Source organism: Podarcis muralis, chromosome 14 (genome assembly GCF_964188315.1).
Source record: "Podarcis muralis chromosome 14, rPodMur119.hap1.1, whole genome shotgun sequence".
In the NCBI taxonomy this organism is placed as follows: domain Eukaryota; kingdom Metazoa; phylum Chordata; class Lepidosauria; order Squamata; family Lacertidae; genus Podarcis; species Podarcis muralis.
The window spans coordinates 48,703,298-48,717,281 of NC_135668.1; the positions used below are offsets into that span (position 1 = coordinate 48,703,298).

The window sequence follows — 13,984 nt, forward strand, 5'->3', positions numbered from 1 at the left end:
CACGAAGAGTCGGATACGACTAAACAACAACAATATTATCAAGAAAGAAGAAGAAAAAGCCCTGTCAGCCATTAGCTGCCTCCAGTCTCCTACATTGGTTGAGCTGCTGTGACATCACAAAATCCACACATTCTTAATTGTCACGGGAGAAGCAAGGACCAGCAAAGGAAAGTTGACTTCATGAGCAGTCTCAATGTTGCTGGGAGAGGGAAGGACCAGTATACGAATGTTGATCACTGGCACATTTGGTGTGAAGAAACAATATTTTGATTTTGTTCTGTGAACCACCCTGAGACTTCCGGGTATAGGGCAGTATATAAATTCAATAAGTCCTAAACGGCCTCGGTCCAGTATACCTGAAGGAGCGTCTCCTCCCCCATCGTTCTGCCCGGACACTGAGGTCCAGCGCCGAGGGCCTTCTGGTGGTTCCCTCACTGCGAGAGGCCAAGTTACAGGGAACCAGGCAGAGGGCCTTCTCGGTAGTGGCGCCCGTCCTGTGGAACGCCCTCCCATCAGATGTCAAAGCGATAAACATCTACCTGACATTCAGAAGACATCTGAAGGCAGCCCTGTTCAGGGAAGTTTTTAATATGTGACATTTTAGTGTATCTTTCATCTTTGTTGGAAGCCGCCCAGAGTGGCTGGGGAAACCCAGCCAGATGGGCGGGGTACAAATAATAAATTATTATTATTATTAAAGAATAAAAGAATAAAAAGAAAGTGGAAGGTCAATTGTTTGGGCTTCAAAATGAGGGATGGGGTTATAACTTAATTATCCTTCCCTTCTCTATCTCCACCATTACTCAGCAGATCCTGCCTTATTTATAGGGTAACCAGCCTCATATAACCAACATGCTTAAGTCTAATTAATGCACGAAGGGGTTAATACCATAGAGTAAGCTGTCCTGCTACATTTAGCTATGTTTATGTCCCTTACCCTGGGAGGAAACAGGTAATCAGGTCTAATATTATCCCCCTGTCTACCTGAGAAGACTGGTGTGTAAAGGGCTTCTCTTGAGTCCCTATATCAATAATCTAGGAACTTTTGCCACTTCTTAACTAAGCCAAGTTTTACTGCCTGTGCATCTTTCTAAAGCACATGAATCTGACCTCAGGAGAGTTTGTAAGTAAACCATTTTTAACTTCCCAAATGTGTGGTGTTTTTCTATGCTAGGGGAAGTGGGAAACTGTGGAAAGAAACTTTTTAAGGGGACATTACATTTCGGAACTCACTTTAAAGGGCACCTTTTTAGGTTTTACAGACTGTATTTTCATGCTTTGCTCTGCTGCATGTTTTGTGATTTTAAATCTCCGCTGGGGTTCTCTCAGCAAAGAGTACTTCCCCCAAATTGAGTTTATGCATATGGAACAGGGCAAGATGATCGTGCCTTTTGCCTCCGGCAGCAAAATGCCTTGAACCAGCCGGCACTGACCCACATGGCCAAATATGTCAATAAGGCAGGGTGAGTGAGGAATTCCCTCCAGGCAACCTGCTGTCACTGTGAGCAACACAAAGAATGCAGGCTAGCATTTTCGTGAGGGGCAGGGGCGAGTCATTCTGCAGAGCTTTTAGCAATACGGTTAAAGGCACAGCAGAGGACAAGGGAGACTGTGTTGAAGGTCAAGCAGGATACACAGCAACTTTTACAGGGCATTCCTTGGGCTGTTCAGAAATGCAGCCCAATAAATTGGCGGATCACTCGGTTAATTAATGATCTGGATCACCCATATGAAATTCAAGTTGCTGGCCATCAGTCCTCTCTCGGCTACACAAACATGCTCATTAATTGAAATGTGGAGACGCTTGCAAGCAGGATTTCTGCATCATTAGGTCTGTTGTGCAGGCAGATAAACTGAGTTGCTGGTGACGGCGGGAAATGATTCAGAAAGCAGGACTACGGAGGCATAAACAGGGGAAGTTAATCTCCGTGCCTGGCTGGTGCAAGGAAAAGATCCGACAGGGTGCCCATTATTATTATTATTATTATTATTATTATTATTATTATTATTATTATTATGAAACAGCAGCACACAATGAGCCCTTGACCCTCCAGGTGTGTCTGAACTGCAACCCCCATTTATCCCTGCTCATTGGCCATACTGGCTGAGGATCATGGGAGTTGTAGTCCAGCAACATACGGCTAGCCAGCAGCACCTGCACTATGGGTTTATAAAATGCATTTTTTTAAAAAGCCTTTTGAAAGATTGTCGGCATTTTAGTGTTCAAGTCTCATTTTTGCAAGCAAATCTTCTGAATATGATGCATTTTTGCATATATTTTTTTGCAAAAGAAAATGTGCATTTTGATGGATGCTTTCACCTAATCCAGTTTGATTGAACCCTTTTTTAGCAGCCCTTGGCCACATTCAGGAAAAAAACATTTTAAAGCCTTAAATTTTTATTTTGTGTGTGCCATGTGTTGTTAACGAAAGCACATGCATCTCCTTGTCAATTAGATTTGTTTAACAATTAAAGCTATTAACTGTGTATTTAATTATATATATTTAATCAAATATATAATTTGTGTACATTAAATACTTATCTTTAATTTAAGACGCGGAAATTGAATTCGGCGTGTGGCCCGCAGGTTCCCTGTCAAGCTACTCTTGCAGCCCACTTGGTGTGAGAGGTTGGACCACTCTAATCCATGCAGTTTGCACATAATTTTGAAAAGTGTGAAATGGGTAGCCCCTTATTCGAATTCAGCTTGAACCAAATTTCTCTCCCGTTCATCCCCACCCCCTAGTCATGGCGCGTAGCATCCAGGGGCAACAAAGGTTCCTGAGCCAGAAAAATCCCACAAGTTCTTCTAAAGATGGCCAAGTAATAGATCCAAAAATAATGAATTAAATAACTAACCGCCAGCACTGCCCTTTCACGACATGCGAAAAAACTGCCTTTGCATTGCCTAACGGTAGAGCCAGCCCCAGTGATACTGCCCTGCCCCAGGCTGGTACCTTCCAACCAGAAGCAGTTCTTTCTCGCTGGGCTCCTTCCGCACCTTCTGCCAGATGTCCATGGTGAAGAGTGTGCTGCTGCTGTTGAAGATGGAGGTCAGGGATGACATCAGAGCAGCCATCATGACGGCGATCATTAACCCTCGCAGACCTGGAGGTAGGAACCAGAAAGGCCAATGGCCACTTTGTTTTAACCCTGTTGGTTACATGTCACTGGCTCTGTGCCAAGGAACGGTGGGAGGCAGCAGCTGGGGGAACCCCCAAGGGAAGAAGGCTCAGAGCCAGCAGTTTGGTGGTGGGACGGCGGCAAGTGGTGAGAGAGAAAAGAGGAAGCAGACTGCGAGGAGGAGGGGTTGGAAGCTGAAGAGACAACAGGGCTAAGTGAGCGGGGAGAGTCTGTGTCAGAGAGAAGTCCAGAATCAGAGGCAGAAGCTGAAGCAGGAGAGGAGGGAGGCCAAGATACAGACAGCAGGCTGGATGGTGAAGAAGCCAGGGTGTCTCCCCCTCCTGCTCCTTTCCCCACTGGTCTCCCAGAACACACAGAGAAATGAAGAGGGAGGAGCAACGAGAGGCAAGACAAGGAAGCCTTGCATCATCATCATCATCATCATCATCATCATCATCATCATCATCGTAATAATTTATTGTTCACACCCCAGCCATCTGGCTGGGTTTCCCAGCCACTCTGGGCAGCTTCCAACAAAATATTAAAATACAATAGTCTGTTAAACATTAAAAGCTTCCCTAAACAGGGCTGCCTTCAGATGTCTTCTAAAAGTCTGGTAGTTGTTGTTCTCTTTGACATCTGACGGGAGGGCGTTCCACAGGGCGGGTGCCACTACCGAGAAGGCCCTCTGCCTGGTTCCCTGTAACTTGGCTTCTCGCAGTGAGGGAACTGCCAGAAGGCTCTCGGCACTGGGCAGCTTCCAACCAAATATTAAAAACAATACAGCATCAGACATTAAAAACTTCCCTAAACAGGGCCGCCTTCAGTTGTCTTTTAAAAGTAAAATAGTTGTTTATTGCCTTATAAGCTCTCCTTATACTAGAGTCTTCAAGTCAAGGAGCAAGATTTAGAAGGCCTCATTCAAAGCATCTTGTCGCTTTCCTTAGGTCACTTTTCTAGGGCACCCTGAGGCTTATCTGAATGTGATCAAGGATTCCTCAGTAAATGGCAGACAAACTTCTCTGAAAGGCAGCTCCCCCCACCCAAAAATATGGCTCTTTCCCCTGTAACACACCTCCTGCAAGAGGGACTGTTTGATATAATCTCAAAACACGTTCTGAGTTCATGCAGGGTAACAATATGACCCCACAGGGCTGGCCTGCACCCCGAAATCGTCCCCCAGTCAGGGGTATTCCCAGCTGATGCAGAAGGCAGAAAATTTGAAAATACTTGAGCAAGACCCAGCTTCTAAAGCTGAACCTTTTGTAGAATTGTAGAATTGGAAGGGACCCAAGGGTCATCTAGTCCAACCCCCTGCAATGCAAGGATCTCATCACACGGTCCCCCATCCAATTGGAAACCATACCAGACCCTGCTTAGCTCTGCAAATGCGCTAGCGGTTTTATCAGCAATGGAGAAAAGTACGGTGGGGAAAATGTGGACCTCCAGTGTTGCTGGACGTCAGCTCCCACCACCGCTGACCATTGCCCTTATGGCTGGGGCTGAGGGGCTGCTGTCCTGGATAATATGAGGTCCTGGCTACCCCCCCCCCAGCCTCACCCCCACAGGGTTCTGAACTTCCTCGATTTCACAGCAGACGCGGGTGGCACTGTGGGTTAAACCATAGAGCCTAGGACTTGCCAATCCGAAGGTCGGCGGTTCGAATCCCCGCGACGGGGTGAGCTCCTGTTGCTCAGTCCCTGCTCCTGCCAACCTAGCAGTTCGAAAGCACGTCAAGTGCAAGTAGATAAATAGGTACCGCTCCAGTGGGAAGGAGCGTTTCCGTGTGCTGCTCTGGTTCGCCAGAAGTGGCTTAGTTATGCTGGCCACATGACATGACCCGGAAGCCGTACGCCGGCTCCCTCGGCCAGTAAAGCGAGATGAGCGCCACAACCCCAGAGTCAGTCACGACTGGACCTAATGGTTGGGGGTCCCTTTACCTTTACCTAAGCCTCAAAAGGCACAGCCATTCCCCTTTAAGAACAAACATCCGGGGGGGGGGGCAAAGAACACAGCAGCACCCATAATCACATTTGTACCAAGAGACACCTGTGCTAATTCTCCCATTAGTAATGGTTTGTGGTTCCTCGTTCAGATGGCAGGGTGGAATTCTTGGGAAATGCCAGGATAAATCCAAGCGGTTTTTGTTTACTTTCTGGCTTTGCCAACATGGCTGCCCTAGATAAACTAGTTGCTAATCTGCCTTTCCTGAGGAAGGTTCTAGAGTGAGTGGTCGCAGACCAGATCCAGGCGCTTTTGGAAGAAATTGATTTAACCTGGATCCATTTCAGTCGGAGTTCCGGCCCGGTTTTGGCACAGAAACCGCTTTGTTCGCCCTGTATGATGACCTCTGTCGAGAGAGACACAGACAAGGAAAACACATCCCTGTTAATTCTCCTCGACCTCTCAGCAACTTTCGGTACCACCAACCATGGTATCCTTCTGGAGTGGCTGTCTGAAACAGCCACGTGGGCACCAGGTTGCCGAAGGCTGCCCTAAATGAATGTAAGTGGAAAGAGGAAGCTGTTGCCTGTTAGGGAGTAAGGCAGGACTAGAGCAACACCCAACCGGCCAATAGGAAGGCAGCACTGCCTCGGCTTCTCTTACCACTGGGCATAAGCTCAATCACCAGTTTGGGGTAAGCGATGTTGGAGCAGCCCACCTCGGACCCACACACTCGGGAACATTCTTCGGGGTCGACACAGCCAACGGCATCTGAAACAGACACAAAGAACGAGTGGTTGGGGAGCAACCATTGACTTTCTGGGTGCCTGTGTTTGCTTGCTTGCTTGTGAAATAAAAAAAATTAAGGGCTTATATATATAATAAATGTTCATAAATGTACCAGGCAAACACGTACATAAATTTATAAACCACATGTCTGAAGCAGCACAGGAAAACAGCCCTGAAACCGTTTTGACACCCAACCTTCTCTGCAAGGTTGAAGGAAATGGAAAAGCCTCCCCATTGTCCTTTCCTTCACAAATCCTGTCTTAAGGGTATGTCTGTGTATGAATAGGGTTCTCCACTTGGGCAAGCCGAGTGGTGTGTGTGCAAAAGTGCATGCGCTAGAGGAAAGTGTGCATAGCAATGCATCCATGAGGGAAAATAACATACAAAAACACCTTGTATTAGGGAAAACGGTCTTGCCAAAAAGCCACTTCCGCCCTTCTAAGGAGGCGGAGTTGCGGGCTTCATAGCCCAGCCCTGCGCGATTGGGGGGATTCCCGACCGCGTCATCCCCTAGCCAGCCAATCGGCTGGCTCTGGAGGTGTAGCCTGTCCTATTTAAGCAGGGACGCGGACTTATAAAAAATATTGGGGGGCCCCGGGAAAGCTCATGAATAATAAATAAGCTCATGAATATGCAAATAAAGTGGCGCCGCCTCCTCGTGAGCGAATAGGGGAGAGCGTGCTGCGCCTATTAATCAGCTCCAAAGGAAATTGGGTGGAGCTTTTGCTCGGGAGGGAGGGCAGGAGGCATGCAGCCCGCCCCTCCCTGTGCATTTTGGGCTGGGGGAGGGGCGGCGATGGCGCTCTGCTGGAGGGGCGCCGGAGATTATTGGGGGGGCGGAGCCCCCCCAAACGAATTTTTGAGGGGGCTCGGGCCCCCTCAAGCCCCATGGAGTCGGCGCCTGTGTATTTAAGGCAGGACTCAGCCAGGGATCTCCCTCTTTCCCCACCTGCCAGCTGTTCCTGCTTTTCCCACCCTCCCGCCCTATAAGGTTTTCATTCCTGGACCTTGGTTGGTCGCCCTTGAGGGGCCTGGTAGGAATTTTTCCACTTGGCAAATTGGCACCAGCCACTTGGTTTTCGCCTGCCTCGTAGCAAATTGTCACAACTTTCAGGGTATTGACAGTTAGGCATTGGTATTGCTCTGTAGATGGAAGAGGGGAGGAAGCACCATCACCTGCCCCACATATTGAAGGGTAGTCCGCTAAAGGATTCCGGGGGGCGTGGCCCTGCCCGAAGTCTGGGGAGGTGAGGGCCTAAGGCACATCCCCTATTGGTAACCCCGGGGGAGTTCCTAGTTGATGTGCATCAGCAGGACTCCCCCTACTGGTGGTTAACCCTTCAAGCGGACGGACTGAAGTCAGATATAGTCGGTTAGGACCAATGCCTAAGCCAATACCGCTCATCACCTGTAACCAATAAAGTTTTGGCCTTATTTAGCCCATTAACCTTAATAATTGTGTCATGTGTCTTTATTTCCACTGGGGGGGGGCAGGAAATCGCCACGCAAATGCGTATATTAGGGGGAAATTCCATACGTGTGTATGTGTGTGTCAGAAAAAATTCACCCAAAAATGCTAATGAATTTTCATGAAAAAACAACCACTGAGGTGAAAATGTGGAGAGCGGAAAGGAAAAATGAGGAACGTGAGAGAAGCCAAAAATTCACCTGTCCTTTGAGCTGGGCTGGGAGGGCAGAGAGGTTTAAAGCCTCTTATTGACTCTGGCGCCACCTACTGATCTGCCCTACCAGCACCAATGGGCACCAGCCCCCACTGATGGTGATGATATTAACAGTGACTATGATATTTAAATAAATAAATGGCATTCATTTCAACCCAGAGCTTCACAAGATTCTGGAAAGCTCATGGGTACCCACACAAGCAGAGGGCTTCTTTGCTCTTTCCAACTCCAAGGAAGTTTCACACACACCTCCATACTCAGAGGCAGTGTATCTCTGAGTCCCAGTTGCTGGACACAAGCTGCACAGGAAAGCTGTTGCCTTCCAGCCCCGCTTAAGCATCTGACTGGCCACAGGTGCTTTCCAAGACTGACCTTTGACCTGAGCCAGAAGACAAAAGGTGCTGCGGCAAGAGAAAGAAGGAAACCAGGCCCTGGATTCCCAGCGGATGATGCTGAGAAGCTGCCCTCTGAAACCTACTCGCGAGGAGAGCGAGCCCTAAAGCACACAGTGTGGGGCTTCCTTCCAAGATTAGAGTGGGAGAGAATCAAACAAGCTCCACCAGCTCTGCTCCACTGGGAAGGCAGGAGCTGGAGGCATTTTTTTTGAAGGAAAAAACACACACACCACAAACAAAACGTCAAACTTAAAGTTCAGCCAGGCCAGGACTTCCCTCTCTCTCTCCCTCCTTCCCTCCCTCAGCCTGATAAGGAAATCTAGGGACACCGGCTTCTCACGGGTGAGTCAATTTCCGGCCTTCCACGCATGCAATAGATCCGGGCAGAAGCAGCACGCATTTGCGATGCAGCCGAAGGAGTTAATGGACAGGTAGGAGCAGGGACTCTCCGAAGGCGGGGAGACATGTGACGGCAGGTGGTGCAGGGAGGAGCAAATTACTCAAGCTGTTGCTTTTCTCTCTTTTTCTCTCTCCTCTGCTCTGCTCACGCTCTCCAGGTTTCCATTTCTGGCTGAGACCTGCTGAGCTGCCAGGCTGCCGACCAGCAAAAAATAAATAAATACACCCTCGAACGAAACCCACTCTCCCCTTCCACCTGAGAGAGTAATCTACGAGCTGGAAAGAATGAAAAACTACCCCTTCTGAATCCTGTCCGGCAAAAAAGAAAAATTCCTGGTTCCAACTCCTGTTTGATTCTGGGGAGCGTCTCACTTGCTCCCATTTATTTCCTTATGGAAATTTGGAAGGTCAAGGGCAGAGGTGAAGGAAGCCGGCTGTCCAAAGGCTAGAGGGAAAACATCAGCCAAGCCGGGATTTCAAAGCCGCCGGAACATTTAAGCATTTAAGCTTGAACGCCACTGTCCGCTGCTCCCTGCCTGTTTCTGAAAGTTCGGGGAAGGAAAGAAACTTGAGCAAACTTTTTTCGTCCTATCCAGGATTTTCTTTTTTTTTACTCCACTGAGATGAGCTGATGGGTAAGCTGAGAAACTGAATGCCAGTGTTTAAAGACAGTTAAGGACTCTTGGGTGGTGGTGGTTGTTTCTTTAAGTCGCAAAGGGAAACCGTTCACGAGGAATTGAGAAGAAGCTAGGAGGGGCCTTATTTGCTGCTAGTTTTCCCTTAAACTCAGGGATACACCTCGCTAAATTATTTCATTAAATTATCCACCTTTATTTATTTATTTTGGGCGGGCGTTCCCCTCCTCCTCGGACCAGGGATCATGGCTTTCTCTCAGGTCCAGTGCCTCGATGACAGTCATGTCAACTGGCGCTCCAGCGCATCCAAGCCGGAGTTCTTCTACAGCGAAGAGCAGAGGCTGGCGCTGGAAGCGCTGGCGTCGAAAGGGCCAGATGCCTTCTACGAGGTCCTCAAGAAGGAGAACATCAGGGACTTCCTTTCGGAGCTGGAGCTCAAGAAGATTTTGGATACGCTGGAGACCTACGACCCCGGCTCGGAGTTCATCCCCCGAGGGGGTGGTGGTGCGGTCGACCTCAGCAGTCAGAACGGCGAGCAAGAAGAAGTCCCTTCTTTGGAATACTGGCCGCAGAGGTCCGACCGGTCCATTCCACAGCTGGACCTCGGGTGGCCGGAGACCATCGCTTACCGTGGGGTGACCAGAGCTACCGTCTACATGCAGCCGCCTATTGACTGCCAGCCTCACATCAAGGAAGTCGTCCGCAAGATGATCTTCCAGGCTCAGAAGGTGAGAGTTGCCCTCTGGGTGCTGCCTTTGGGGGTGGGTGGTTAGAGCGCTCCCCTCTTGCCCAGCCGAAACATCCCTTTTGTCTCCTCCAGAGGTTTGCCTAGAGGATGATGCACAGGCAAGTCTGGTCTGTTCCAGAATGAGCTCATCCTGTCTGTACTTATCGCCGGTGTTGGTGGCAGATAAGCTCTGCGGCACTGATCCAATCTGCCCGAGGAATGAGAGGGGGAGCAAGTCACTTGGGGCAGTTGCTGCTGGTTCAAAGTGACGGGGAAATGGGGACATAGCTGATCAGGAGTTCACTATGCCGGGGGGGGGGGTTTCCCTCCTCTCGCATGTTGGTCAATGAGGCCACTGAAAGCTGTAAGCTCTTAATCTCAGGGTCGTGGGTTTGAGCCCCGCTTTGGGCAAAAGATTCCTACACCCTTGTGGTCCCATCCAACTCTACAGTTTTATGATTCTATGAAATGGAGTGGAGAGGTGGGATGGATGGCAGAGAGAAGACTCAGTCTTGCTTCTGGTACTTTGACCATCTGAGGAGCTCCCCAGAAAGTCATTTATGTAGCCTTTACCATTCTGTTCAGTGCTCAGAATTCTGGGGTACAAACCTATCAGGAAAGGGGCAGCTTCTGATCTGTAAACGTGGCTCCCCAAGAGCAGATACACGTGGTTATTCGGTGGTGAAAGGCACTCTGTATGTCAAGCATGTGCAAAGTCCAGCCTGGGGGCCTAATCTGGCCCCCACCAGTCTGTTTAATCCTAAAGTCCTTAATTGGGGGGGGGAGCTTAACTTCTATCCTAAAAAAAGGTCAACAACTTTGGTCAGCCCTCACGCATGTCCCTCTTTGAGAAAAGTTTGGACACCCGTGCTGTATGTCATCGCTAGTACAGTGGTACCTCAGGCTACAGACGCTTCAGGTTACATACACTTCAGGTTACAGACTCTGCTAACCCAGAAATAGTACCTCAGGTTAAGAACTTTGCTTCAGGATGAGAACAGAAATCGTGCTCCAGCGGCGCGGCGGCAGCAGGAGACCCCATTAGCTAAAATGGTGCCTCAGGTTAAGAACAGTTTCAGGTTAAGAACGGACCTCCAGAACGAATTAAGTTCTTAACCAGAGGTACCACTGTACTCTCTTCACACAGCCCTAGCCAGAACCCCAGCCACGGTTCCAAGCTTAAATGATGGTTGAAATCAAACCGTCCTTTCCTTCCTTCCTTGTGGAAAGGTCACGGGACAAGGTTAGAACACAGAACAGAAGCAGCCCAATTTGTTGCAATTAGAAAATCCGGCATGTGAAGCCTGGAAGAGGAGGAAGGGCAGCCTTTCATCCCCGGCCTTTTCTGCATCAGTATGCAGCCGATGAGCGCCAGTGTGGCTCAGTGTCCTGGGGCAGCTTGCATCTCAGTTTCCCCATCTGTAAAATGGGAGTAACAGTGACCTACTTCTCAGGCTGCTGCAAGCACGGGCAAGATGAACGGCTGCTCATGTAAAATCCGACTTCAACCGCGAACAGTTTCAATCCATGCTGCAACCCACAGGAAACAGAAACAGTCTCGTCGTGCCTGAGCTTTACTGATATCACACTCCAAAAGCTCCTCCTGTTTTTGCTTGATCAGTTTCAGCTTGGATAGTAACAGTGTGGGGGTGGAATAACCTCAGTGCCTGAAATCCATCTTCAAACTTTAGGGAAGACTGGCTCTCAGTAACCTAGCCAAATCTAGCTGGAATAAAACTATATTACAGGGGTAATAAGTCTGGTGCCTTCCATAGGTTAAGAGCATAAGAGGAACCTGCTAAATCAGGCCAGTGGCCCATCTAGTCCAAAATCCTGTTCTCACAGTGGCCAACCAGATGCCCATGGGGAAACCCACAAGTGGGACCCGAGCGCAAAAGCATCATTCTCCCCTCCCGTGGTTTCCAGCAACCACATTTCAGAAGCATTACTGCCTCCAACCATGGAGGCAGATACTGTTGGACTCCACCTCTCACCATCCCTTCCCATTGGACAGGCTGGCTAGGGCTAATGGGAGTCGGGAGTGCATTGCAGAGGGTTGGACTAGATGACCCTCAGGGGTCCCTTTCCAGCTCTACAGTTCTATGATTCTAACCTCTAGAGAGCACCGCCATTGGCTGCTACTCCAGCGGCATTTTGTAAAGGGATGGGGCAGCGAGGATAACTGTTAGGAAACCAAGATGGGTGGTTAAGGGTGTTTTAACTCATGGCAGAGAAGGCTGGTTCAGGGCTTAAAGGTAAAGGTAAAGGTACCCCTGCCCGTATGGGCCAGTCTTGACAGACTCTGGGGTTGTGCGCCCATCTCACTCTAGAGGCCGGGGGCCAGCGCTGTCCGAAGACACTTCCGGGTCACGTGGCCAGCGTGACAAAGCTGCATCTGGCGAGCCAGCGCAGCACACGGAACACCATTTACCTTCCCGCTAGTAAGCGGTCCCTATTTATCTACTTGCACCCGGGGGTGCTTTCGAACTGCTAGGTTGGCAGGCGCTGGGACCGAACAACGGGAGCGCACCCCGGCGCGGGGATTCGAACCGCCGACCTTTCGATCGGCAAGTCCTAGGCGCTGAGGCTTTAACCCACAGCGCCACCCGCGTCCCTGGGAGTTGTTAGGAGACCCTGATTCCCCCTCACAGAACTACAGTTCTCAGAGTTCCCTGGGAAGAGGGATTGATGGTTAAAGTAGTTGCGCTCATATAATGAAGGCTGTGCTGTTCGACTGTTTAATTGGTTGGCTGAAAAGTCTCTCTAATTAAAAGGGTGCCACAAATGAGCTGGGCAGCAGTTCTTTCCCTCCCACCCACCCCTTCCAGCGGTGTCCAGTGCTAGCCCTACTCAGCGTAGTAAAAGGTAAAGGTACCCCTGCTCGTACGGGCCAGTCTTGACAGACTCTGGGGTTGTGCGCCCATCTCACTAAAGAGGCCAGGGGCCATCGCTGTCCGGAGACACTTCCGGGTCACGTGGCCAGCGTGACAAAGCTGCATCTGGTGAGCCAGCGCAGCACACGGAACGCCGTTTACTTTCCCGCTGGTAAGCGGTCCCTATTTATCTACTAGGCGAGCCAGCGCAGCACACGGAACGCCGTTTACCTTCCCGCTGGTAAGCGGTCCCTATTTATCTACTTGCACCCGAAGGTGCTTTCGAACTGCTAGGTTGGCAGGCGCTGGGACCGAACGACGGGAGCGCACCCCGCCGCGGGGATTCGAACCGCCAACCTTTCGATCAGCAAGTCCTAGGCGCTGAGGCTTTAACCCACAGCGCCACCCGCGTCCCATTTAAATTTCACCTGCTCATTCCAGACACAATCTGCACTTCAAAGCTCCGTGTATGAGCACTCTTTCTTTTTCCCCTCCAGAGATTTTCCCCATGAGAACCCGGTCTTTAAAGCTCCATCGGAGCAAATAGCTATCTGTGGGAAACCCCAATTGACGTTTGTTCTGAATGAGCACTAAGGAACGAGATTCCACAGGGCAAAAATAAAACCAAACACTCAGAACACAGAGCTTTCGAGGGCAGACCTATGCCTGGGCAAAATGTAAGGGTGGAGAAGCCCTCTCACATGTACACCCCTCACACTTGGTGACTGGAGCGTCAAAGGGCTGCTTGCGCATGAAAATGAAGCATCCCAGGTCACCTCACACATTCTGCTTTGGCACAACGGTCACTTCACACATTCAGCTGCCAGTCATTTGGTGCTGATGAGAAACTAAATTATAGAGCCCAGGTTTATTTTCCGCAGAAACATCATGCATATTATTACTGTGCTTGGCTTGTTAGAATACATACCAAGGGACGGGTGTCATGTGGCCCTCCAGATGTAGCTTGTCTGCCTCCTATGGTGCCTGAGCACTAGACACTCTGGCTGGCGGCGATAGGAATTTGAGTCCCACAGCAACTAGAAGGCCACAGGTTCCCCATCCCTGATATAGACCATAACAGAATATAACCACAAAGGATAGCTCGGTCTGTAAGTATTTGCCATGCTTACACACTATCCATGTTCGGGGCAGCATATATCAGAGCACGAGATGCTGCAAACAGCTAGCATGTGATGACCTTTTGACAAAGTGGACTCTGGCCCATGAAAGAGTATTCCACAATTAATTTACTGGTCTTTAAAGGTGCTAGCAAGGGACGCAGGTGGCGCTGTGGGTTAAACCAAGGAGCCTAGGACTTGCCAATCAGAAGGTCGGCAGTTCGAATCCCCGCGACAGGGTGAGCTCCCATTGCTGGGTCCCTGCTCCTGCCAACCTAGCAGTTCGAAAGCACATCAAA

The 13,984-nt window shown here is 49.7% G+C and overlaps 2 protein-coding genes across 7 annotated transcripts in view; one reads left to right on the forward strand and one right to left on the reverse strand.

Annotated features, from left to right (window-relative positions):
• SLC5A10 (solute carrier family 5 member 10) overlaps positions 1–13,984 on the reverse strand; it is a 95,702-nt gene that overhangs the window by 14,365 nt on the left and 67,353 nt on the right. For all 5 annotated transcript variants that reach the window (XM_077918659.1, XM_028706758.2, XM_028706756.2 and 2 more), the window contains 2 exons: positions 5,731–5,838; positions 2,958–3,108 (listed from right to left, as the gene is read on the reverse strand). In XM_077918659.1, the coding sequence (XP_077774785.1) occupies positions 2,958–3,108; positions 5,731–5,838 (259 nt within the window). The remainder of the gene's footprint in view (positions 1–2,957; positions 3,109–5,730; positions 5,839–13,984) is intronic.
• Positions 9,013–13,984, forward strand: part of FAM83G (family with sequence similarity 83 member G) — a 47,376-nt gene continuing 42,404 nt past the window's right edge. For both annotated transcript variants that reach the window (XM_028706753.2, XM_028706754.2), the window contains exon 1: positions 9,013–9,695. In XM_028706753.2, coding sequence (XP_028562586.2) covers positions 9,213–9,695 — 483 coding nt within the window. In that variant the 5' untranslated portion in view covers positions 9,013–9,212. The remainder of the gene's footprint in view (positions 9,696–13,984) is intronic.